This window comes from Schistocerca gregaria, chromosome 9 (genome assembly GCF_023897955.1).
Source record: "Schistocerca gregaria isolate iqSchGreg1 chromosome 9, iqSchGreg1.2, whole genome shotgun sequence".
Classification (NCBI taxonomy): domain Eukaryota; kingdom Metazoa; phylum Arthropoda; class Insecta; order Orthoptera; family Acrididae; genus Schistocerca; species Schistocerca gregaria.
The window spans coordinates 185,329,071-185,354,924 of NC_064928.1; the positions used below are offsets into that span (position 1 = coordinate 185,329,071).

Below are 25,854 nucleotides of genomic sequence, written 5' to 3' on the forward strand. Positions count from 1 at the left end.
TCATATCATTGCAGGATCTTTCTTTTGCAACCTCGAGTCTAGTGCCTCACAGCTTATAAGAGGGCTTAACTGTGGAGGCAGGTAGTAAGCTTAGTTAAATTCTTGCTGCCAGTGAGTAAGGCGAGGCAGGCAGAGATGAAATATGCTCGCAATTTAACAGATAATGGTATAGAAAAGTTCTTTGTAGATTGCAATTTGTACACAAGATATGCGGGCTCACAGAACTTGTCAAATCTCTTGCCCACACTGCTATTTTGTTTTCAACTGCAGGTCACAGTGCGTTTGTTTTTAGTGTGACATTTAAATATTTTCTAATTTTCAGATGAAATGAAAGAGTCACAAAAGCCAAAGCCTCCACCAGTGATAGCTGCAGAAAAGAAAGAGGACCTCGAAGATTGGCTCGACTCGATGCTGGACGACTGACGTGGGCAGATACTCGGCACACCTGCCCATAACGCAGTAATAATGAACTCTACGCGTGTTGCTTTCTTTGCTTTATTTACAGCCTTAACTTTCAGCTCCTTTTCATATAATAACTATGCTGTAAAAAAAATGTTTTATTTTGAGCCATTTAATTTTGTCGACCTTATGTCTCTAAGGTCTTCTGCTCATGAAAATCTATGTATATACGTTTACAGCTAATATGGTATGATATACATTACTGTAACACCATTACCTTATGTGTAATTTATGGAAGAATGTATCTGTGCTTATTTATTTGTCTTAGCACTTTCTGTATTTAATTCAGTGCTGAAAATAAAATTTGCGATATCAGATTTGAGCAAGATATAAAAGCTTTGTATAACATAACAATTTGTCTACTGTTATTGTTATTATTAAATTAATCATTTTTGTGTGTCACCCATTTTATAACATAAATTGTAATTTATGTAACTAAAATATAAATGAAGAATGAAGTAAAATCGACGCAGAGCTATACAGATTGTACTCAACACTGCGTGCGCACATACGTGCAGCTACACTGCTCTGGCCATGTAAATTGCTCCATTGTCACCGTCCGGCTGAGCAGTGCTGTTAGTTGTCAGGTGGAATGAATGGTATCCTTTCCGAGGCTAGTTCCCCTGTCCAAAACTGGTTTGATCCACTGTTGGCTAGCTATGCCTATCACAGCTTCACGGGAACCCAGTTAGCTGCCACTTTTCATAGTATTTACAGGGCCGTCACAGCTATCGTATTGGTCCTGGGGCACTCGAAGTTCCTGCTGTACTTCACCCCTATAGGCCATCCCCTGCTTTGCAGTGTTGCTCATCTCCCACAGCTGGGATGAGGGGGTTGGTCTTCTGAGAGATTATGCATCTGAAACATGGGTAATGAAGAAAAGAGATGTAAGTAGATTACAAGAATGTGAAATGAAGTTCCTTAGAAGTAACATAGGAACAAAAAGGAGAGACAGGATGAGGAATGAAAGGGTAAGGGAAATAGTGAAAGAGGAACCCGTGCAGAACAGGATAGAAACATCAGGGCTAAGATGGTACGGGCACCTAAAGAGGATGGAAAAGAAGAAGATTCCCTAGAAGATATATAAAATGGAGTTGCAAAGGAAATGACTGAGAGAAAGACCAATAGATAGATTGCTCAAAGGTGTGGAGGAGTGTGATGAAGAAAGAGGTGAAAAATGGACCAGAGTGAACACAGGAAGATGATGGGAAAACAGAACTAGATGACAAGGTCTGTTCCAAACAGACCCAGCCTGGTGAGGAAACTGTTCATGATGACGAGTTCACTTTCTGAGAGTCGTCTTTTGTCCACTCCTCACTAAATTGACACATCTGATTTTCGTTCTCTAACAATGCCCTACTCTTAACAGATAAAATAAATGTGGTTAGCTGTAAGATTTTCTCAAAAATATCCTCTCAAATCATTCCATTGTCCCTTTGCCTTTAAGTGTCCAACCAAACTTTGAAGTTAATAAAGCTACTTCAATACCCTAAATTTTGAAATTGTCTTGAAGGATCTCATGTTCCTATCTTTCCTTCTCTTTCTCTCCCTCCTTGACTTAACATTCAGTAATATTTGTCACCTTATGTAACATTTTTTTGTTGGTGTTTCTATGTCACATACTGTAATATAGGTTGTCAGTACTTCTGTTCATACTAAAATATTAAGATATGAGAGAGGCTTCATCAGAAATAGAAATAAAACACACACACACACACCACACCACACCACACGTCAATGCTATTTTGTGAGCTCCACTACTAGAGTACTCCACACGAGCTTCCATTTCATGTGTAAATACTGTAATGATTTTTACATTCTTAGTTGCATCTTGTTCTAATTATCCTGTGGTTCTATTAATTTTGTTTCTACTATTTCTAATATTTGCTGTTTTGTGTTAGCAGAAGAGCCAACACCATGTTAAGAGTGGAGGCCGAAATGCACGCGTTTTAGCTCACGCAGGCTGGCGTGAAGAGGGAAGAACTATACTGACGTGAGGTCTGGAACGTGACAAGGAATGAGAATTCAGAAAGTGGATGTAATTAGTTTAATACTTAACTTTAATCCATTAATGATGCATATTGCTCTTGATGGTACATGATTCACAAGATTATCTGTTCAGAATACATTCATTGTAACTGAATTTAGGGAGTCTCTCTGGACTAGACCCGCCATGTGGCGGCGCTCGGTCTGCATCACTGATAGTGACGACACGCGGGTCCGACGTATACTAACGGACCGCGGTTGATTTAAAGGCTACCACCTAGCAAGTATGGTGTCTGGTGGTGACGCCACATGCTGTTTGTCCATTAAAACATTCTGTTTTGAACTAATGGTATGTGACTGTTCAACATTATCTATTCTTTCTTTAAAGTCTAAACGATCATCTAAATATTTTACATATTTTATGCTAGTTCCATTCTCTCATCCACCCATTTGAGAACCACCCAAATCAAACAGTGAATGTTAGTTTTCCTTCCATTTGAGACAAACTGTTATCTGTTTGAGAAAATGTTTGGTTAATTTCTGTGATTTGTCTACTCCTTCATTTCTGCTGATAGGTATGTCAGTGCCTCTAGTTTTGTAAGTAGTTTTGACAACATGTTCGTATTTGTTTCCAACATCTCATTCACCTCTATGCGAACCATGAGCTTCAATCTCCTCACAAAAAATAATTTAAAAAGTAGCAGAAGCGATACTGACAATAATTAGGTAGGTACCAATAGTAATTGATATCTCTCTTTGATCTGTGTTTCTCTTAACTCACAGAAATTCAAATGATGAGTTCACTGTTCATATTGAAAACTGACTACCATCTTAACTATATAATTTATAACAATGAAAATAATCAATTTTTGACAATATAAAGTAATTGAATACATAAAAAATCTACTTTCCAAGCAGTGGCAGTAGAACACACATATATAAAAAGGTTTTAGGTATGCAACCTTCAGAACAAGGGGCTCTTGCTTGCAGCAGAAGGGTTGAAGGGGAAGGAAGGAGGTTGAAGGAAAAGAATGAGAAGTTCAGGAAAAGGGGCAGAGTTTGAAAAAATTCACCCAGATTCCTGGGTCAGGGGAGACTTACTGGATGGGATGAGAAGGAAAGACTAATTGTTGGGGACTTCACGAGACGAGTGCAGTTCCCAACAGTCTGTCTTTCCTTCTCATTCCATCTGGTAAATATACCCTGGCCTGGGGTTCTGGGTGACTTTCCCAAAATCTTCCCTTTTTCCTAAGTCTCTCGAATCCTTTTCCTTCACTCCTCTTCCTTCCTCTTCAACTCTTCTGCTGGAAGAAAGAGCCACTGGCTCTGAAAACTTGCACAATTATCATAAATGATGATATTTTGGTTTAAAGTATTGTACTGTCATGTGTTGAAAAACTTATTTTCGTGGTGTAACATCGTAGCATTAGTAATTGATGTATAGATAGAAAAATGAGTATGTGGTAAAGTTTCACCCTCTTCGTAGAAAACTTTTAAAATGTAAAAAATAAATTCTATGTAAATAAAAAGTTCAAACACGCCCAAAAACCAGGTGGTATTGTAGACTTTTGTTGGGGGAGGACTCCACAGGGCGTGGTTTATTGCGAAGTGTAGAGGCTGCATCTGCAGCTTGTCCTCAGGGATTGTGCGATGCATTTGTCCTGAGAGTTGGAATGGTGCATTCGCTCAATCTTTTATGAAAACCTATTGCACCGGATACGTGGCACTGCTAGCTGCTAATAAACGTGTAGGACACTCGCTGCACACACTGTCGTCGATTTATGGAACTATTCGTTCCAGAACTGAGCTACAAGCGTGTGATGCAAACAGTGCTAGCAAAGTCTGCAAACATATTATTAATTATTTCAAAATTATTCAGAGTGGTAAAGCAATGGGAGTAAATCTTTAAGCATGAAATAATGATCTGGGAGTCTTGGTCATTGTTGGTTCTTCATCAGTAAAAACTTCATATACACACAATTCATACAATTCAATAAGAGTACATCAGTATCTGTTAATTCAATTTAGAAAGGAAACTCTTAGTCCACCCTTTAGTTTTATCATAAGATCAAAGTGATGAGCAAGTTTTTAATTCTTTGTGTTACGCATTTGCCCAACCTCGATCGCCATGCTGCAGCAATTGCTCGCATAGCAATTTAGTCTGAATTCATTGCATTCTTGCTGATTCAATCATCTTTGATACAGTCCACATGAAGCTGGTAAAATATTGTGAAATTGCGAGGAGCGGAGTCATAAATAAAGTTCTTTTCAATAAGTGGTTTCTTCTTTCCGGATTTTTGAAACTGTGTAATACTTGTCCTGATCGAACTTCACTTTCCTTCTATTATGTTCCTTTGCTTACAGCAGATTCTCTTCTTAATGTGGTCTCGATGTGAACTGTTGTGACACCATTAATGGGTACATCTGTCTTCTTAAAATCTCAGTCAATTAATACTCTCTTCCAAATAATTGTCAGTAGTTGTGAATAACTATAATGGTGGATCAGAAAGTAATGCGTCCACTGTCACAAAAAGTTTAATAATGAACAGTCAGGGTGTCCCAGGAGCAATGGTCAGTATTTTGGAATATGACAGGAATGATCGTTCAAAGCAAAAATGTCTAATAAACGTGGGCTCTTAAGCTCACATGTTAAAAGCTCTGAGCTCTTGTTCAAACTTGCTGCTGTGAAACATATCTCTTCTACTGAACAATTGCTCATAGCTTTTAAGATAAATCCAGAATTTAATTCAGTCAAATTCAGTATCCTTACATTTATCTCAACTATTAAAGTATTTGGCTGTTCCCACAAATATTACTCTCCTTTTGAGTGTTTTTCTATACTATGTGAAATCAAGTAATGTTTACTTTTGCACAAGACTGTTATGCGCACTTGTACAATCAGCACTGAGGTGTGCAAGTAGGATATGTTGTGTTACTTATGCTGCATGTGAATTGTCATGTAGAGGACTGTACCGATCTTTTGAAGGTGGAACTGTGGAAGCGTAACATGTGTCCTTTCTACACTTCTGTGAATACTAATATTGGCACAAAAAAGATGGTGGTCATGAGTCACAAGTAGCTTAACCCATACTAATCTTTATTACATGTGACAGTGCATAATTTGTAAACTAATTAACATCTTCCAGGTGCCCCCTACAACCAATAAAGGTTCCACAATAGCTAGAATGCTGACTCATATTGAGGAGAATTGCCTTCAAATACTAGACAATCATCTGGATTTAAGTTTTTCACACATTTTCTAAACGGCCATAAGCATCCAAGATGGTCCCTTTGCATGTGTCGTGGCAAATTGCCTTTCCCTCAGAATATCCTTAGTTCCCTCTGAGTCTTTTCTCATGCCTTCCTGTTTCCTCTCTTAGCTGTTTCTTTGATTTCACCATCTCCTTATCTTCTGTCAATGAATTTTACAATGGGAATGCCTGTAACCTGTCCCCCTGAGTGTGGGATTTTTGCAGCTCCCACTGCTAAGCTATGATGTGTCATTTCTTACCAACTTTCGCTTAGAAAATTGTATGGTCTCTGTTATATTTCAGTTACACTTGCATTCACTCAACTTTTTCACTTTTGTTACTTGCTTCAATAAGTCTCTCTCTCTCTCTCTCTCTCTCTCTCTCTCTCTCTCTCTCCAGTCAAGACTTGAATGTCTCTCTTTCTATTTATAATCTCTACCTTTCTTTTCTATAACTGCTGTCTCTGAAACTATGGAACACTGGACATTCCCTCACCTAGCTTGGAATCGACACATTAGCATTTGTCACTATATAGATGTGGGAAAAATGTTTACAGTAGTTACGTCACTTCCTTAAGTCTTCAACAAGGAAGTAGTAACTTCCAATATTAAGTTACCTTAGGTTTTGTCCACTACAGTCAGTTTCATCATTACCCCATTTGAAGATGTGTAATCAAGCCACAAAAAAAAAAAAAAAAATTGATTATGTATTTCAGGGTTAGTTGAGTTGACAGTTAAATTTTAAACACATTTCATTACTGGCTTCTTCTTCATCAGGTGCTTGGAGCAGTGGTCTCATATGTAGGGACAGGATAAATTTGCACAAAAAATGCAACATTTGTGATTTTTTTTTTTTTTTTTTTGATGTAAGGCTAACATGTTTTATGAAATGTGAAAATGAGGATTTTTCCCATTCTCGCGGAAAAATGTTGTAAGTCTGAGGGCTGTGGTTTACTAATATTGGTAACTAATAGTTAGTGAGTGTTGAAACTGGATGTTGACTTTTTCTCAACTCTGATAATTGTATACAAACTTAAAATAAAAGTTGTTTCCCAAGTAAAGAACTATAGCTCTAAGTGTCATGTCGAACAAACTACATTCAGTAACAGTTGTAATCACTAATATGACTTTTCCTGACACTTTTGCACAACCTGTCTCACAAAAAATGGTACATTTTTCAGAGATCTTTAATGTGGTGCATCAGTTAAAATATTTTCAAGATATTAAAGTACAAATCTGAAAAATACTAAATACTACCCTTTTGTTTTGCTAACACACAAAACTGACACAGCATCTGATATCTGCCAACCTAAATGGCCTAAGCAACAGATTGTGGTATCACCATAAATTTCATTCACAAAATAGTAAAATCAACAATCAAATGAGTATTGTATGACATTACATGTTCTGTGCGCAAACCGAGTGGCATGATGTTGATTTATGTCTTTATGAAGCCAAAGTGCTATATTTGGTGATTTGTATTTATACAAGCATGCTACAAAACTATGCAGATTAATTAATGGACCACATTAAAGAAGTCTCCTACGGGCAGTCGAGGGACACTCTTTTTCATCCATTTCAGTCTGTCAGTTTCACAGGCAATGTTGACTTTGGTCATAGTGCCCATTTGCTTATTCCTTTGCAGCACTATTCCCTTGTGTTAAAGTTTGTCAGTAAGGCTGACTTTTGTGAAAAACATTATTGGAGATGACTACAGAAAGGCTATCTCAGAGAGAAAGAAATTAAAATAGTGGACAGAATAACTCGAGTAAAACAAAATAAAAACAGGTTAAAAAAACAAACTCGGGGTGGAATATCATCAGTTAAGGAAAACATAGATTGCTGCTTACTATAAAGATGACACATTACATTGCAGAGAGGCACAATTTATAGACACGTATACATTATTTACAATTTGTACAGAAACCAGATGGCAGTTATAAGAGTCGAGGGGCATGAAAGGGAAGCAGTGGTTAGGAAGGGAGTGAGACAGGGTTGTAGCCTCTCCCCGATGTTATTCAATCTGTATATTGAGCAAGCAGTAAAGGAAACAAAAGAAAAATTCGGAGTAGGTATTAAAATCCATGGAGAAGAAATAAAAACGTTGAGGTTCGCCGATGACATTGTAATTCTATCAGAGACAGCAAAGGACTTGGAAGAGCAGTTGAACGGAATGGACAGTGTCTTGAAAGGAGGGTATAAGATAAACATCAGCAAAAGCAAAACGAGGATAATGGAATGTAGTCGAGTTAAGTCAGGTGATGCTGAAGGAATTAGATTAGGAAATGAGACACTTAAAGTAGTAAAGGAGTTTTGCTATTTGGGGAGCAAAATAACTGATGATGGTCGAAGTAGAGAGGATATAAAATGTAGACTGGCAATGGCAAGGAAAGCGTTTCTGAAGAAGAGAAATTTGTTAACATAGAGTACAGATTTAATTGTCAGGAAGTCGTTTCTGTAAGTGTTTGTATGGAGTGTAGCCATGTATGGAAGTGAAACATGGACAATAAATAGTTTGGACAAGAAGAGAGTAGAAGCTTTCGAAATGTGGCTCTACAGAAGAATGCTGAAGATTAGATGGGTAGATCACGCAACTAATGAGGAGGTACTGAATAGTATTGGGGAGAAGAGAAGTTTGTGGCACAACTTGACTAGAAGAAGGAATAGGTTGGTAGGACATGTTCTGAGGCATCAAGGGATCACAAATTTAGCATTGGAGGGCAGCGTGGAGGGTAAAAATCGTAGAGGGAGACAAAGAGATGAATACACTAAGCAGATTCAGAAGGATGCAGGTTGTAGTAGGTACTGGGAGATGAAGTAGCTTGCACAGGATAGATTAGCATGGAGAGCTGCATCAAACCAGTCTCAGGACTGAAGACAACAACAACAACAACATAAAGGGTGTTTTTATCTGTTTCTTTGTCTGACTAAGGCTGTGGTGGCCGAAAGCTAAGTATTAGTGTCTTCTAATCATGCCTGTCTGCAACTTAGTATGTCATCTTTATGGTAAGTAGCAATCTATCCTTTCCTTATAGGTTAAAGAAAGACAGATGAGGAATTACATTTATGCAGAATTCTTTGTGTGTTATCGAGACTGTGCTTCAACATGCATACAATATTTCATTAATAGGGCCTTCTGCTGAAGTATAACACTACGAGCATGCTACAACCCTGCCAAAAAATTTACAACATTAATAAAGGTTAAAATGTATCTGTGTGTATGTTTATCGACCTGCCAGGGCTTTTGTTTGGTAAGTCACATCATCTTTGTTTTTAGATATATTTTTCCCACGTGGAATGTTTCCCTCTATTATATTAAAATGTATCTGTTAAGGCTTGTAGTAAAATGTCTGAATGACAGGAATAGGGAGGGACAGTACAGTTTAGGAGTTAAATTAACAAAAATTATGTGCGGGTAGTTGCTTAACTTAGTGCAATTGCAACACCAAATCTGGCAAGAGTACTTCATGTAAAAAGTTGTTTTTTTTTTTTTTTTGGGCTCATATGCCACTGTAGCTTGTTTCCTTCAGTTGTTGTCTGTATTATTATGCTTTACTCTTATCAAATTAAAAGAGCAGTACTTTTCAGGTTTAAAACATATTTAGCTGATGGATGGTTGGGGAACTTGATGGTAAAGTTTTGAGATATCTTGTAGAACACAACCGTCCTTTAATTTTGTTGGGAATGAGTCCTATTCCATTTATTATACTACAGAATGTGTGTTTTATATACCGAAACAAAATTTCAGTCTCATAAATTTTTGTGCTTTCTCTGTACTGAAACAGTAAATGAAGTATTAATGTGATTGTTTACTGGCTTGGAATATGTAGACAGCTCTGGGTAAGATGTGTGTATGAAATTGATAAAGTCTAAAAGTAGTGCCAAATGTCACTGATTACTAATCAGTGTACAGTGTCAAAGTGGAAGGTCAGTCTGGCCCTGGGAGCAGTTATCCAAGATTTCTCCATGTTGAAATGAGCCCTACAGAGATCACTGCATAACCAGTCATTGCTCTTCCCTTGTTTCAAACTACTTATCCTTTTTCGCATAAATAAATACAAATTGTATGGTAAAGGTAAGCAGATGTAAATATTAGACTTTCTTTGTCACGTCTAAAATTTGAGATAAACAAATTAATAAATAAAAACTGCACAAGTTATTAAAACCATAATAATGAAATACTAATAAGTGAAGCTTCTCAACTAGTGTAAAAGAGATTAACTAATTATGTTGTGCAATCTTAAGAAAGCATCAGGACTCTCAGAGCAACAATATGTGCAGGTAATGCTGACTGTGTGTGTGTGTGTGTGTGTGTGTGTGTGTGTGTGTGTGTGTCACTGTATTGACATTTGCAGCGCTGTGTGACCTTGGCAGCCGAATCTGCTTATCAGGCAGCTGGCAGTGATGCAATCAGCAGCTGACTACGTATTAGCTGTGTGCTGTTGAGCAAGTGATGCCTGTAGGGGAGGGGGACCTTCCCTCAGCTAGCCAATCGTGTGCCGCTCTTGTACTGTTTTCTGAACTGAGTTATTTAAGACAGTTAGCTAGGGAAAGCCCTGTAGTATCTGGCTAACAATACTGTAAGGCAAACAAGAAGCGCACTACAAGTAAGTGCTCTAGGCTTTAGTGTTAAATGGGTTCTGCGGTTAGTTTATTTGAATTTTAGTCCTTTGAAGTTCTACTAATGTAGGTCTATATTGAAAAATTTCTAAGAAGTAAGCTGTGCCTTTTATGCAGCAGTATTTAGATATACCAAACAGCTTTATTTCCTTTATTTATTTTTATTTTATGTGAGGAACTACCTTATTATTTATTGCAGCAAATATCATAATTTGTGACAAAAATTTATTATAATTATCAGAGTGGAGCACAAGTGGCACATGAGGGAAGTGTTCTGGGCAAATGTAGAAGGTTCCTTCTTTATAAGTATCACATTATAACAACACTCAGACCTGAAATGCAGAAAAAATGTTTGTAAGAAACACTTTAAGATGTTCATAATCAGCAACAGAGAAAAATAATAATATTACGTGGTACCCAAAATAGTGTTCACTTTAGTACATGTTGTGTTCTGAAAATCTAGTGCATCAAGGTAGGAACTATTCTGTATGGTTAAATAGCGAGCATCAGTGTTACTGAAATGAGAAATCAAACATACTTTCTGATTTATCTATGGTATAAAGTTTATCTCATGTTTTCACCATCAGTATGGTACAGGCCTGATTTTTTTAATAAAAACAATGAAAAATTTAAACATTTTGTACTTTTTATAAACTTGTACAATATTAACATTTGGTTTGTAATATATAACTATTGTTTCATTGACACACAATGGTTGGAGTGAATGTAGCTGCTTATACAACTCTCTGGCATTGTCCATAAGGTAAAAAAAAAAAAAAAAATGTTTGACAGACAGCACAAATGAACTGAAAAGCACATAATGGTTGTTTATGTATGACAACTCCTACACCACCTTACGGTTATTGTATAACAGTGGTATCTACAAATGAAAAGCATACAGTGAAGTGTGGATTCAAATGTGATGTGTTTAATTTTCACTCAAATTATACTTCACAATGCTTATCATTTACGGGGCCTGAAAGTAACTGTCGCCTTCTTATAAAGCTGATATTTTAAGCATGACAAATAGCTCTAACCTCCAATAATCCAAATGTGTATTTTTAATTACTTATACAAACAGCACCAAAATTGCATCATCTAGTCTGACCACTTTCCTGTACCATGTTGTGCGGAGACTATCTCTGTTACGTAGCCAATTGATTTGTTGACACAAACTTGAGTTGTAATCACAGCAATGCTTGACATGGAAAACAGATTTTGCTCTGTATCAACTTGGTGCACAGTCTGATAACACATGTTTGGCTTCAAGGAATGACTTATAAATATTGCTAACAAAAATTTCTCTTTGTATCCAAACTCAAGAGTAAAAAAAATATATAATTGGTAAACATTTATAGTTTGTTCACTTTTATATTTTCATAGGCGTACATTTTGTTCAGACTGTCATCAGTGCAGCAAGGTTAAAGTTGCTGTTTCTGCTCAAAAGCAAAAGTGAAAAGTAAGTCAGTTTTTCTGGAACCAATTCATGCTCATTTTTAGATTGCCGTCCATTTCCCCGCCAGAAGCACTTTTCAAAATTCTGTGTGGTTGGCAGCAGACAGTAGTGTGTAAGTATTTGCTTGTACTTACAATCAAAAATTGTGTTTGAAACTAACTAGTAAAACTGATACATCTAATACCACACATATTTACACATTCTCATTTCTATATATTACACACTACTATAAATGTACACTGTCACATCAAAGAGAAAAGAGCGTCAAAGAACATGCAGCACAAAATGGATGAAATTGGAACTGTAGAAGAAAGGTGAAGGACATTAAATTGTCTGTATTAATTTTTCAGTGCAATATTCATTGGAACACTGCTGAACTGTGCAGAATTTGTGAAGTGGTGGTCAATGCTCTAAATAACATAAATATTTGTCTTTCATTAAAGAAGTAAAGGCTACAGAGGTTTCATTTTATGGATTTTTCTCAGATTAGTAGTTCCCAAATTTGTTCTTGAGAACTGTTGAAAGTACTGTAATGTGTTCATAAAAGCTGTTAATGAACAAAATAACTCAAATTAATTTTTCTTAAAAGTAACTAAAATTTACCTTGAGCCATTCCAACTGCAGTCAGCTGACTCCAGTCTGCATCCTTTTTTCCCAGAAGTTGTTTATAGAAAGTGCTCAGCTCACTTGCACGTTCTTGTGGCCTGTCCATCCTTTTTATGTAGTTCAGTCTCACTTCACAGTCAATCTGAACCAGAGAAATAGTAATGCACTTTGTCAGGACAAACACTAATGCAGTAAAGGTATGAAATACTTAGAAAATACAGCAAAAAAAGTGTGGATTGATATTGTCAGAAAAGTTGCTACTTCAGGTTGGGGTACTGTATTCGGACAGATGTGTCGATTTACTGAACATAGCCAAAACAGAGCCCTAAAAAACTCTCTTCCTTCCTCATACAGTGCTTATCGAGTCCAAGAAGAGGCCATTCCAACATGCTGGTGTGCAGATCCTTGTGGTGAATGTCAACACAGAATAAATGAAGGTGCAGAATGTCTGCCCATCATTTGTATCTAATATTTCCACATGGATACTTCATCCTCCTGTTGCACAATAGTTTACTGTTTGTCTGGTGTCAAGGAGAACCTGTCACAGCTTTCTGAGACCACAGTCAGCTTTTCAGTCACAGAGTGATTGTAGTGGCCTCTAAAGAACACAATCTTACTAAACTGTAAGTGTACTGCGCAAGAAAGGTGGGGAAAAATGTGAAAGGTAATGTAAAAAAAAATCCCTAATTCACCAAATAGTGTTTTCTCAAATACCATGGGGTGCAGCAGAGATAATACGGAATCACAGATTTACAAATTCGACAGTCTACCAGTTGCGTGGGTGGGGTGGGAGTGGGAAGGGGAATTCTCTTGGCTGATTCCACTGCTGTTAGGAGTAGATAGTACCGGACAGTTTGTAATTGTTTTGAATGGTTTCCCACATTCATCTTGTCAAACGCTGACCTGGATTACACTTTACCAAAATAACTTTTAAAAAAGTAGCTTGCATAATACATTTTGTTAACCTTTAATTATGCCAGTCAATTTAGAAAGCATGAAAATAATTTAATAAAATCCATTAAAATGATCAGATGTGAACCTTTGTAAGCGAACAGTGTTATAGGTTGCATATGTTGAATAAATTTTATTTTGTTTCTTCACTTTGAGGATTTCTCCTGGTTATTTTTGTTAACAATCAACAGGAACTACTCAAGTTTTTGTATCAAAAATGGCAGTTTTAGAATTTTGCCCCTCCTTGCATAAATTTCGGTGGACACGTATGTCAGGGATGAAGGGACATGCACAGGATAAGCTAGCAGAGAAAGCTGTATTGAATAAGAATTGTGAATAGTTCTTTCTCTCACTTGAATTACGGAAGTAACTAAAGCAAAAATATAAATATTATTTCATTTTAAAAAAAATACAAAACAACAGTGTGCACTTCCCAGCACCCACCTGCCCCCCATATACACACTTATAATATACAATTACTTCCCAGTAGTTTTCCAGAAGAACACTAACACACTGTACTCCATAAGTGCTACCAGGAGAGTCTTCCAGGATGTGGGGTGAATCACTTTATGCATTAACAACCAGAAGCAACCACTGCTGTAAAGCAGACTAACAATCGCAGATCTTAGGAAGACAGCAGCTACATTGGGGAAGGGGGGGGGGGGGGGGGGCGGTGCCATTATACCTTCTCTCAACTCTGCTCAACTGCTGTCCTCATCTGACTGTCCAAATGCAACTGTCTATGTACTCATAAATTCGACTTCTGTTTAATACAGATATTAGACTTATGTTGAATTTACATCACTGAGACCAAATACTCTGATAAATTGTAGGAGTGGCTAATAACATACTATTGTACTTTGTTTTCTAACGTCGGGAGATGTTCAGTTTCCTGCCTGATTTATGCCCATAACCTGTTACGGATTTTTGCACTAGATTACAGAGCTCCATTCCGAACCATAGACAGGAACACACAGTCAGTGTGGATATTATTTCTGCTTCTAGTATTGCAGTTGTGAATTACGTAGTTCAACCTGAATTCACACTCGTCATTAACCATAAACACTGTAATGGAGTGGTACCTATACGACTTGTCACCGACAGTCCCCGAAAAGGCTCCTTCGTCATCTTCAGTTATCAACTTCTTATTGCACGCTTCTTTAGAATAAACACTTTTTTATCTTAGCTGTATTGCACCAGAAGATAATGCCACACAGTCTGGGAGAGGGCCGTCAAGTGAAAGTTGTTTACTGCAGCTGCAGTCGACGTGTATTCTGTCGCTAAGCAACTGCCTTCAGATTTTGGAGTAGGGCGATTCCAATCTCCGGTGGCAATTGAGACTCAGGTTCCTGAATTACTTTACAGTCTGTGTCGGGATGGCACCAAGACCAGGCCACTGCTCTGCCTGCTTTTCCCAGCCCTTATCCTGTCTGATCTCACACTCCACTTCTAGTGACCCAGACGCTCACAGTGAATGTGGTGGCATCCTTAAAAAGTATGTAAGGGCAGTGAGACATACAAACAGCACGAACTGCACACAATCATGTTGTCAAGTACTTGTACTGTGCAGATACTTCACAGAATATTCTTTATATGCATTTAAGCTAATTAAATTTTTTGTGGGCCAGCAAACTAAATTTATCGAGTGTGGTAGATGTATCATTTTGTAGCAAACAATCTCAAGTTTGATTCACACTGTGCATCAGTACCCCAATCCACCACAAGAAACACTAGTGTAGTGCACAGTTTAAATGACTACTTTCACTGGTGTGTGTTTTGGTCTCATGAAATGAACTCTGCACTGAATATGCTAAATAACTTCCAAGCAGGCCTACAATTTACTCTTGGCACAAGAACTTTGTTGAGATAGGTTGTTCACTGTGACATGATAAATCACCAGGTCACCTGCATGTTGATGATTATGTTGAATAGGTTAGGCAGAGCTTCGCCCGCAGTCCACAAAAATCAGCATGATGTTTGCATCATGAGACTGACAAATCACAAACAATGTTTGGCAAGTGCTGCATACACAAAACTTCCTGGAAGATTAAAACTGTGTGCCAGACCGAGACTCGAACTCGGGACCTTTGCCTTTCGCAAGCAAGTGCTGTATCAACTGAGCTACCCAAGCACGACTCACGCTCCTTCCTCACAGCTTCAGTTCTGCCAGTACCTCATCTCCTACCTTCCAAACTTTATAGAAGCTCTCCTGTGAACCTTGCAGAACTATCACTCCTAAAAGAAAGGATATTGCAGTCCACGCTCTACTATTTTTTCTTGTCTTTCTTTTCCCACTACAAATTTCATTCTCCCATCACAATTAAATTTTCCTCATTGTCAACTATATGAATGATTTATCTCATCCGGCATCTTTTTCAATATCTTCATTATCTGTGGAGCTAGCTGCTACATAAACCTTTCCTACTGTGGTAGGTGATGGCTGTGTGGTGTTTTGCCTACAATAATGTATTCACTAGTCTGTTCATAGTAGCTTACCTGCACCTCTATTTTCATTGGCATTATTAGGTCCACTCGTGCATTACCTCTTTTTGATTTTGTGCTGATTAGACTGTATATGCCAGCCAGAAGTTCTGTTATTCCTGCCACTGCATTTCACTAAATCCCACTATATCTAACTTTAATCCATCTTCTTTCTTTTTTAAATTCTCTAATCTTCCAACCCGAAGATGGATCTAGCATTTCTTGCTCTGACCCATAGAATACCATTTTTCCTGATGATGACATCATCCTGAGTAGTCCCCATCTGGCTTCCCAATGGAGGCCTATTTTACCTCTGAAATATTTTACTCAAGAAGATACTATCTTCAACAAGTCAAAGAGTAGAGATGGATTCCCGCAGGAAAATTAACGTTTGCTGTTTCCCTATGTTTTCACCTACTCTCAGTACCAGAACAGCAAGGTCACGTTGCTAGTGTTATGAATCCAGATCAGTCAACTGCTGAAAAGGCTGCTGCCCTTCTTCAGGAACCACATGTTTGCCTGGCCTTTACACAGATACTCATCCATTCCGGTTGCTCCTACAGTATAAGTACCTGTATTACAGATTCATGCAAGCCACCCCACCTCAGCAAGATCCATAGTTTGTGAGGTGTGTGTCATGCTCACAAGTTTTAATTTCATATCTGAGTGCATCAGACAACTGTTGACAATGAATTATGAATTTACACTTTTCTCATAAAAATTGCTTACTTTTATCCAAAATGAGAATTCAGCCAGTGAAAATAGCGACCATTATTCACACTTTTTTGTATGAAGTGTAGGACGGGAGACCAAAAAAAAAGATTTTTTGTTATAAAAATTTTAGGTCTGGTGAATGCGGAGGGTGGGGAATGATGCATCATCGATGAGACGCCAAATAGTGGGTCATTTGTAAGGCTGTGTGTGTGGTAAATGAACCAGTCACCTACTTGTCAACTTCCAGGTATTTACTTCACACATCCTTTCACAGACATCTTTAAAGTTCCAAATAAAACTGCTGGTTACCAGTCTGGGCTGGGTCTACATCGTCTTCACATTTCAACTCACATGGCTTGCTGTTTTTGGTCTGGGAGGGTAGGGAGTCCTCCACTCTCTAGACACTGTAACACCAACTGTCATCGCCTGTAATGCCTTTGTGCAAAGTTTGGGTCACTTTCAATCTCTGGCACACATCATACACGTTTGTTTGCTCCTGTGTTAAAAAGTGAGGAACAAATTTGGCAGGAATGCATGTGGTGCAAATCTTCACTCAAAATCCTCTAGCATGAGCTCCAACTCATGCCTGTCTCTGTTGAAATTTGGTTGATCACGAAATGACAACCCGTGTTGATTTTTTCAACGTTTTCTTCATTTCATGATGTTACAGGGTGTTCAGAAAGAGGTTGGTCTTCAACACTCATCTCAAACCAGTGAAAAACTTCTGTGCAACTCATAGCAACCTACTGGAAAGCCTCTTGAAGCATTGATTTCTTAATCATGAAGCACACACTCTTTGTTTCTCTGAAGCAGCCATAATGACTTGCAAGTGGAAACAGACCAGCTATGAGAGAAACACAACGCTATGCATGTTCATACACACTGACATACTCGACTCGTGTCCGCCTGCCCCCAGTAGCTGAGTGGTCAGCGTGTCAATCCTAAGAGCCCGGGTTCGAGTCCTGACTGGGTCAGAGATTTTCTCTGCTCAGGGACTGGGTGTTGTGTTGTCCTAACCATGATTATTTGACCCCCATCGACGGGCAAGTCGTCGAAGTGGCATCAAATTGAAAGACTTGCACCCAGTGAACGGTCTACCTGACGGGAGGCCCTAGTCACACGGAAAAAAAAAAAAAAATATTGACTGGTATTGTTATTACATTTTTAAAGGGGATAGGACGTCAAACGCGATGACTTGGAGCAGGAGGGACACCACAGGAATTTTTAACTTCCACTGTCTATACTTTTAAAAATAAATTCCTAAAACTTTGTCAGAATGACCAGAAAGGATTCAGGACTTACACTTATAGCGGTGGAAGTTCAAAAATATAAGAAAATAATTTATTTTTTTACATTTGTATTTCACCTTTTTTCACTTACCATTGGCTGCATTTGTTGCTATAGGTATACTTTTCTTCATAAGTATGGGAGATTCTTTCATTAATTTTGCACATCATACAAACCATACTTCAGTTGTATGAAACTCTAGAAATTTACAAATATATTAAAACCGGTGGTAAAAATTGAGATAATTTACTATAACATTTGAGTTTTTTCTAAACATAAAGTTTAAAATGTAACAGCTCATTTCTTTTTTCATAAATTAAATAATTTCTAGAGTTTCATACACCTGTAAGTATGGTTTGCATGCTGTGCAAAATTCATCGAAGAATCTCTCTTATGAAGAAACGTGTACCTATAGCAACAAACACAGCCAATAGAAGTGATGAACTTTCACATCTAAAAATATTTATTTATTTATTTTAACTTCCACTGCTGTGATTGTGAATTCTGAATCCTTTCTGGTCATGCTGACAAAGTTTTATGAATTTATTCGTAAAAGTATAAACAGTGGAAATTAAAGTGTCCTGTGGTGTCTCTCCTGCTCTAAGACTACCTACCCCCCTTAAAACAATGTAATGTCAGTTTTTCCCAGAGAAAAAAATAGGAATAGCTTTTTAGTTCCATATGAATTTGATCCTAACAATACCATAATTCTTTCCTTAACTTTCCACCTGAATGTTGAAGATATGTGAACGAAGTATTTTTCCAGCGTATATACACCAAAGAAACTGGTATAGGCATGTGTATTCAAACACAGAGATATGTAAACAGGCAGAATATGGTACTGCAGTCGGCAATGCCTATATATGACAACAAGTGTCTGATGCAGTTGTTAAACTATTTACTGCTGCTACAATTGCGGGTTATCAAGATGTAAGTGAATTTGAACGTGGTGTTATAGTTAGCACAAGAGCGATGGGACACAGCATCTCTGAGATAGCGATGAAGTGGGCATTTTTCCATATGACCATTTCGCGATTGTACCATGAATATCAGGAATCAGGTAAAACACCATCTCTGACATCGCTGCGGCTGGAAAAAGATCCTGCAAGAATGGGACCAATTACGACTGAAGAGGATTTGCTCAACGTGACAGAAGTGCAACCCTTCCACAAATTGCTGCAGATTTCAATGCTGGGCCCTTAGCAAGTATCAGTGTGCGAACCATCCAACAAAACATCATCGATATGGGCTTTCAGAGCCAAACGCCCACTCATGTACCCTCGATGACTCTTCAATACAAAGCATTATGCCTCACTTGGGCCCATCATCAACGGCACTGGACTGTTCAAAAGGCTCTGAGCACTGTGGGACTTAACAGCTGAGGCCATCAGTCCTCTAGAACTTAGAACTACTTAAACCTAACTAACCTAAGGACATCACACACATCCATGCCCTAGGCAGGATTTGAACCTGCGACCACAGCAGTCACGTGGTTGCAGACTGAAGCGCCTATAACCGCTCGGCCATCGCTGGAGTGTTGATGACTGTAGACATGCTGCCTGTTTGGATGAGTCTTGTTTCAAATTGCATCGATAGGATAGATGCGTATGGGTATGGAGACAACCTCATGAATCCATGGACCCTGCATGTCAACAAGGGGCCGTTCAAGCTGGTGGAGACTTTTTTATGGATAGGGGCAGGTGCAGTTGGAGTGATATGGGACTCCTGATATGTCTAGATGCGACTCTGACAGGTGACACATACGTAAGCACCCTGTCTGACCATCTGCATACACTCACGTCCATTGTGCTTTCCGACAGACTTGGGCAATTCCAGCAGGATAGTGCAACACCCCACACGTCCAGAATTGCTACAGAGTGGCTCCAGGAACACTCTTCTGAGTTTAAACGTTTGCTCTGGCCACCAAACTCCCCAGGCACGAGCATTATTAAGCATATCTGGGATGCCTTGCAATATGCTGTTCAGAAGAGATCTCTACTCCTCCTACTCTTACGGATTTATGGGTTGCCCCGCAGGATTAATTGTGTTAGTTCCCTCCAGCACATCTTCACACATTAGTCGAGTCCATGCCACATCGTGTTGCACCATTTCTGCGTGCTCACGGGGGCCCTGCGCGAGATTAGGCAGGTTTACCAGTTTCTTTGGCTCTTCGGTTTAGTTGTGAATAGGATACCTTGTGCCGAGTGCATTAGACCTCTGTGAAATGCTATTTCTGGTTACTGACTGACAACGAGGTATTGTGCATAGTATCTACGTAAAATGTGTTACGTGTTAGTAAACCATAAGTTGTTATTTTCTCCCTAAATAATTTTTCCACGTCATTTCGTTGCGCTAAACTTAAGAATCCAACAGGTAATGAGCCCCGCACTGAATGAACGCTAAGTAATAAATTTCACGGTGACGTGTTTTTGCGCAAAAGTGTGCAGATGACCATATAAAATTGCACTGTGTATACTGTGAGTAAAAGCGATTGTTAATATGAGTATAACACAGATACCGCAAATAGAGCGGCTTGTAGGTTGCGAGAATTGCGCAACTTGGTAATTTGTCATTGAGGCTTACTTGCGTTCGGTTGACCTGTAGGACGTCGTAAAAGGTGCATTGAAACGTAGAGTCAAGTTTTTCTACTGAGGACCTGAAGGCGAAATCAAAAATAATACATTTGATTGATCCAGTACAATATGATCACATAGAAAAGGTTGTGTCAGCAAAGGAGGTATGAGACAAACTGAAAAACGCATTTGAAGATGGATGTTTAAACAGAAAAATAGGATTACTTCGCTAGCTGATAAGTACAAGACTGAACAAGTGCAAAAGCGTGGACGAATACTTGTATAAAATAATTTCAATCTCAAATTATTTGAGGAATATTAGTTTTGAAATTGCAAAAGAATGGATTGGTACGTTATTGTTAGCTGGACTACCAGAGAAATATTGATTCATCGTAATATATTGATTATTCCTTGCTACTGTAGTGTTATCTTGAAGCTGTGAGAAAGGAGGACAGGCGTTCCAAGGCGCGGAAGCAGAGACGATGCTGAGGGCAGACGAAACCACGAGAGATACTGTTACGTGAAGTGAACAGTGAGGGGAGAGCCTTGCGAAAATGCAGACGCGGTCCCAGGCCGTTAGTTACTCCTCAGGGAATTAATATGTAACTTCATATGTCGTTTAGACGCTGTAGTAGGTTGTCACCGTAGAATTTTGTAACCAATAGGCACCTACTAGTGTATAAAGCCAGCTTGATACCAGCCCCTAGAACAGTAACGTCAGTAGACTCACAAGGGTTAGAAAGTGAGTGAAAACGTCAAAAACCGTTGACCTAGCAGTCCATACTCCGGGGAGCCCGAGGGGCGGGGATAAATGACGTATAACAATAATGTTGCAAGCCTTATTTGGCAGAGCAGTTCCGTTTAGCTTCCAGCTAAACAATGTTGATACCAAATACAGACTTAGTTAGTGCAACAGTTTTAAAATCCCCGCCTTAGGAGCAGTAGAGGGGACCTAACTAAACCGTGATTGGCAGGCGCCTGCAAGAGACCTACAGGATTGGCTGAGTGGATTTAAGTGGGAAAAACAGTGCCCCACGCGTCTCTTTAAAACCCCTAGATTCTGCATTTTGGCGGAGTTCTCAGTCAGACGATTTGGGCGCCGAATCGGCGTCCGTCGACTCCAGCCTCGGTCCAGCTCTCTGTCTGCTCTCTCACTTGGAGTGCCTCAGTGAACAGTGTCACATTCAGTATGTTTTGTTTTCAACTAAGTTAAGATGCTGCTAGTGTTTGCTAATGTAGTCGGCACCCACTCCTGGGACTTCTACACTGGTTTCTGTTGTAACCGTGTTATTCATGCTCTTTATAACCCTAGAACTAGCCTCCAGTGTATTAGTTAGTCCTATCTGGAATAAACAACTATTTCAAAACCCTGTTTGTCCACGTGTCTCCACGAGTTCCCTACTGAGCCTCACCACCTGCATTTCTAGTAAATGCCTGTACCAGTGTTGGCTCAAATAGAAGAAGACAATCAAATGTCTTCACTGTGAATTGTCTTCTGCCTTCTGCTCTGTACCGCTTGGGAGCCCAGACTGTCCAGCAACCCCTTCTCTCTCTCTCCCACCTACGTCAGGACACGACGCTGTATTGGAAAGTTTGGGAATAATTACAGTGGGTATTGCGAAGGCAAAGATTACACAGAATGTGAGAAATGGTTAAATGAGCCAGATTCTTATGCTCCAGAGATACAGATAGCGTCGGCTTTATACTCTAAATACAAAAAGAAGAAGTCAATAAAATGTTTCAGATGCCAGAATAATGAAATTTTTCATGACAGTGTAATGGAAGGTTGAGAATTAAAGAAAAGAATTCTAGTAGTCCTAGGAGGAAGATTACCCATAAAGGTAAGGCATTTTTCTGCTTTTTATTGTCTTAGTGCAACATGGTTCAAATGGTTCTGAGCGCTATGGGGCTTAACATCTGAGGTCATCAGTCCCCTAGAACTTAGAACTACTTAAACCTAACTAACCTAAGGACATCACACACATGCATGCCCGAGACAAGATTCGAACCTGCGACCGTAGCAGTTGCGCGGTTCCGGACTGAAGTCCCTAGAACCGTCGGTCACAACGGCCAGTTGTCTTAGTGAAGCGAGTGATGATCATGTAGAATGGTTTCTAGATTCAGGAGTATCTGTGCATATTATTAAAGCTTCATCAGTCTTGTATGATGTTCACTCAAGGACCGACACTGGAATTTCTACAGTTGTCAGGTCTAAGTAAAAATGTGAACTCACGGGAAATGTTGATCTTAAATTGCTAGTGAATTGGAAAAAACAAATTGTTACTGCTCATATTGTACATTATGTGAAGAACATTGCAACCTACGGCTACTAATAATGCAATCAATTTACATGTATACATTACATATACAATCTCTAATACATTTGCTAACAGAGTAATACTACACTCAGAGTCAGCATGCAGAAGCTAGAGTTCTATTTACAAAGAACCACTGTTACTAATGCATGGGAAAAGAAGTGCAAATATGGGATAAAACAACGTCACTAGAAAGAGAAATTTCCGCTTAACATTACAGAAGCTTAAGCGATAAGAAAAAAATTGGAAGGTGGGTAGGCACTGCATGTGCGTAAGCACTGCGTCTTGCTCATGTTAAGTAACGTAATTTTACATTAAAGCAAGATGGAAATCTCTCATAGAAGATCAGTAATAAATGCCATAATTTTAGAGGTATACATTAAATATAAAATTACCTGTAAAACATTTATGTAGCAGGGTGACACTGAACGAAAATTTAGTGTGCAGAAGACAACAATTGTATTACCGGTACCGTACAACAAATTACTTATATTACAATTTTTTTTAGAATACCAGCTGTAGAAAAATTTGGTGGAAAGATGACGAAAAATGAAATCCAGCAATATGAAATGTAAGTATCTGAACAGTAGAGAGAAAATATTTTGAGGAAAACTGCACATTCGCCGATGTTGGCGGAGATCAGTAAACACGTACTACAGTATGTGACCTATAACCACAGTTTAAAGCCATCAAGGAAGCGCTTACTAGCGAGCTGCAACTGATCGTTAACATGATCCCGTCTCTCTTATAGCAATATGTCTATAAATTTCAAGTGCTCCTAATAAATCCAATTTCCAGCGTTTTATTTTCTTACGCAAAAGTTTGGTTTCTTCTAATTACCTTGGAGAATGAGCTGAAATGAGTAAACGTTCAGATAAAGAAGGATTATGTACATTTCCCCATTTCTTACGCAACAGCTCTACCAGTCTTCCCTACATAATAGCTAGGGCAATCCTTACAGACGAGTTTATAGACGCCTGAATTTGTGAAAGGCTCTTGTTATTTTGCTGAACATTTACTTATTTTAGACCACTCTCCGAGGGAATTAGAAGAATCCGTAATTTTACGTGAGGAAATAAAAGGCTGGAAATTGGATTTAAGAAGAACTTGAAATTTATAAACACCTTGCTAACAGTGTGGATAACGCCCTTGGACGATCAGTTGCAACTCGCTGGTAAGCACTTCCTTGATAGCTTCGAAGAACTGCTCACGCTCACATAGTAAGTGTTTACTGATCTCCGCTAACTTCGGCGAATGTGCCGTTTTCCTCAAAATAATTCCTCTCTACTGTTCAGCTACTTGCATTTAATATTACTGGGTTTCATTTTTCCTCGTATTTTCACCACACGTTGTGACAGTTGGTATTCCAAAAAATTGCAACAAAAATATTTTTTAAAAATAGAATTGTTATCTTCTGCACACTAAATTTACGTGCAGTATCATTCTGCTACATAAATGTTTTACAGGTAATTTTATATTTAATATATGCCTCTAAAATGATTGCATTCATTCCTTGCCTCCTATAAGAGACTGCCATTTTGCTTTAATGTAAAATTACGTCACTTAACACCAACAAGACGCAGTGCTTATATGCATGTATATAGCGCCACTGCATGCCAATGTTTCCTTATCGCCTGAGCCTGTACCTCTGAACAGCTGGCCTTTGAGTCTGACATTGCGAATACTTACGTTATGCATACATATTTTTCTTTGGATCCCGTTATAATTTTATACATACAATAGATTTTACCAGTGGGTGAATATATTTGTGCGTTTATTCTGACGTTCGCTGAATGTAATCTAGCTGCTGTTTTAAGCCATGGCACGAGATGTATCTGGTTTTTATATCAATTTTATGTATGTCAAGATCTGCTCGGCTTTAGGTAATTTTTGTATTATTAATATTTTGTTATGTATGTAAAAATAGTTTGTAACCATTTATACATATTTTTTGGGCCCACTCCTTCTAAAGAAGGTATTTTTATAAATATCGAAAGATAGGTCAAGGGCTAAATAAACCTTTGGTTTGCAACTGGTTGGCTGCTTTTTTCAACATTTTCAAATTTACGCAGCTGCTGAATAGCAGCCATGTATAAGATTTTGAAATGAACACTGTGAGGTGTATTTGCATGGGAATGATGTCAGACTGCCATTTCGATCGAGTTAAAACAGATTTATGGGAGTACTGCAACTAATTCATACAGGTCGCTGTGAACCTATGAAGAAAAAATGCTTAGGAGGTCACTACTATTTCTTGACAATCATAGATGATTTTTCTAGATACATTCATGTTTACCTTATAAGTACCAAGGATCAAGTGAATGATGTATCTACTGTTTATTCCAAAGTGGTCAAAAGACAAATTGGGAAGAAAATTAAAATTATTACATCAGACAATGGATCAGAATATATAAACAGACAATTTAAGGAACTGTTGAATGAAATGGATATCAGGCATCAAACTGCCATTCGCCATAGTCCCTCTCAAAATGGAGTTGCAGAATATGTCAACAGAACCAGTGTAGAGAATGGAAGAAGTATGTTAAGCAAAGCTGGGTTACCAAGTGCTTTTGGGCAGAGGCCGTGTCAGCGTGGTGTATTTAACTAAAAAATCACCTACCAAAGATGTGAGAAATAGACACGTTATGAAGAATGGAATGGAAGAAAGTGGACCAAAGGCATGCAAAAGTCTTTTGATGTGAGGCCATAGTTCAGATTCCAAAATCATTAAGAATTAAGTGGGATGCAGAATCTCAGAAATATATTTTGTTGGCTACTGTTAGGCTGTTAGGATTGAAAAGGATACAGGTTTTGTAATCCCGTGAATAAGAAGATAATAAGTAGAAGAGATGTAGTATTTTTAGAGAATTCTAAACGTAAAGTAGAGGAAAATAGGCAAAATAATACAGTAATTCAACCAAATATAAGGTTTGATAATGCTGAAATACAGATGAAAACGGAAACAGAGGAAGATAATAATAAAGATCAATCTGATATGCTACCTGAGAAATGAAATTGAGGAAGAAGATTCGATAAAGGAAGTGAGTTTAAGACGTTCTACATGTAGAACAAAACCGAAAAGATATCCAGAGTATTAAATGTATGTTTCTCAAACCTTTAACAGTCGATGAAACCTTGGCTAATACTTATGCTCAA

General features: G+C 38.4%; 2 protein-coding genes across 5 annotated transcripts in view; both read left to right on the top strand.

The window, feature by feature from the left end:
- Window positions 1–781, top strand: part of LOC126291776 (serine/arginine repetitive matrix protein 1-like) — a 40,451-nt gene extending 39,670 nt beyond the window's left edge. For both annotated transcript variants that reach the window (XM_049985465.1, XM_049985466.1), the window contains exon 7: window positions 323–781. In XM_049985465.1, the coding sequence (XP_049841422.1) occupies window positions 323–423 (101 nt within the window). In that variant the 3' untranslated portion in view covers window positions 424–781. The remainder of the gene's footprint in view (window positions 1–322) is intronic.
- A 9,405-nt stretch (window positions 782–10,186) lies between these two features.
- The window catches only part of LOC126291779 (glycine N-methyltransferase), a 90,352-nt gene continuing 74,684 nt past the window's right edge, over window positions 10,187–25,854 (top strand). The window contains exons 1-2 of one of the 3 annotated variants that reach the window (XM_049985472.1): window positions 10,187–10,302; window positions 11,816–11,883. The gene's annotated coding sequence lies outside the window, so the exon portion shown is untranslated. The remainder of the gene's footprint in view (window positions 10,303–11,815; window positions 11,884–25,854) is intronic. The other 2 variants (XM_049985470.1, XM_049985471.1) reach the window with 2 other exon arrangements.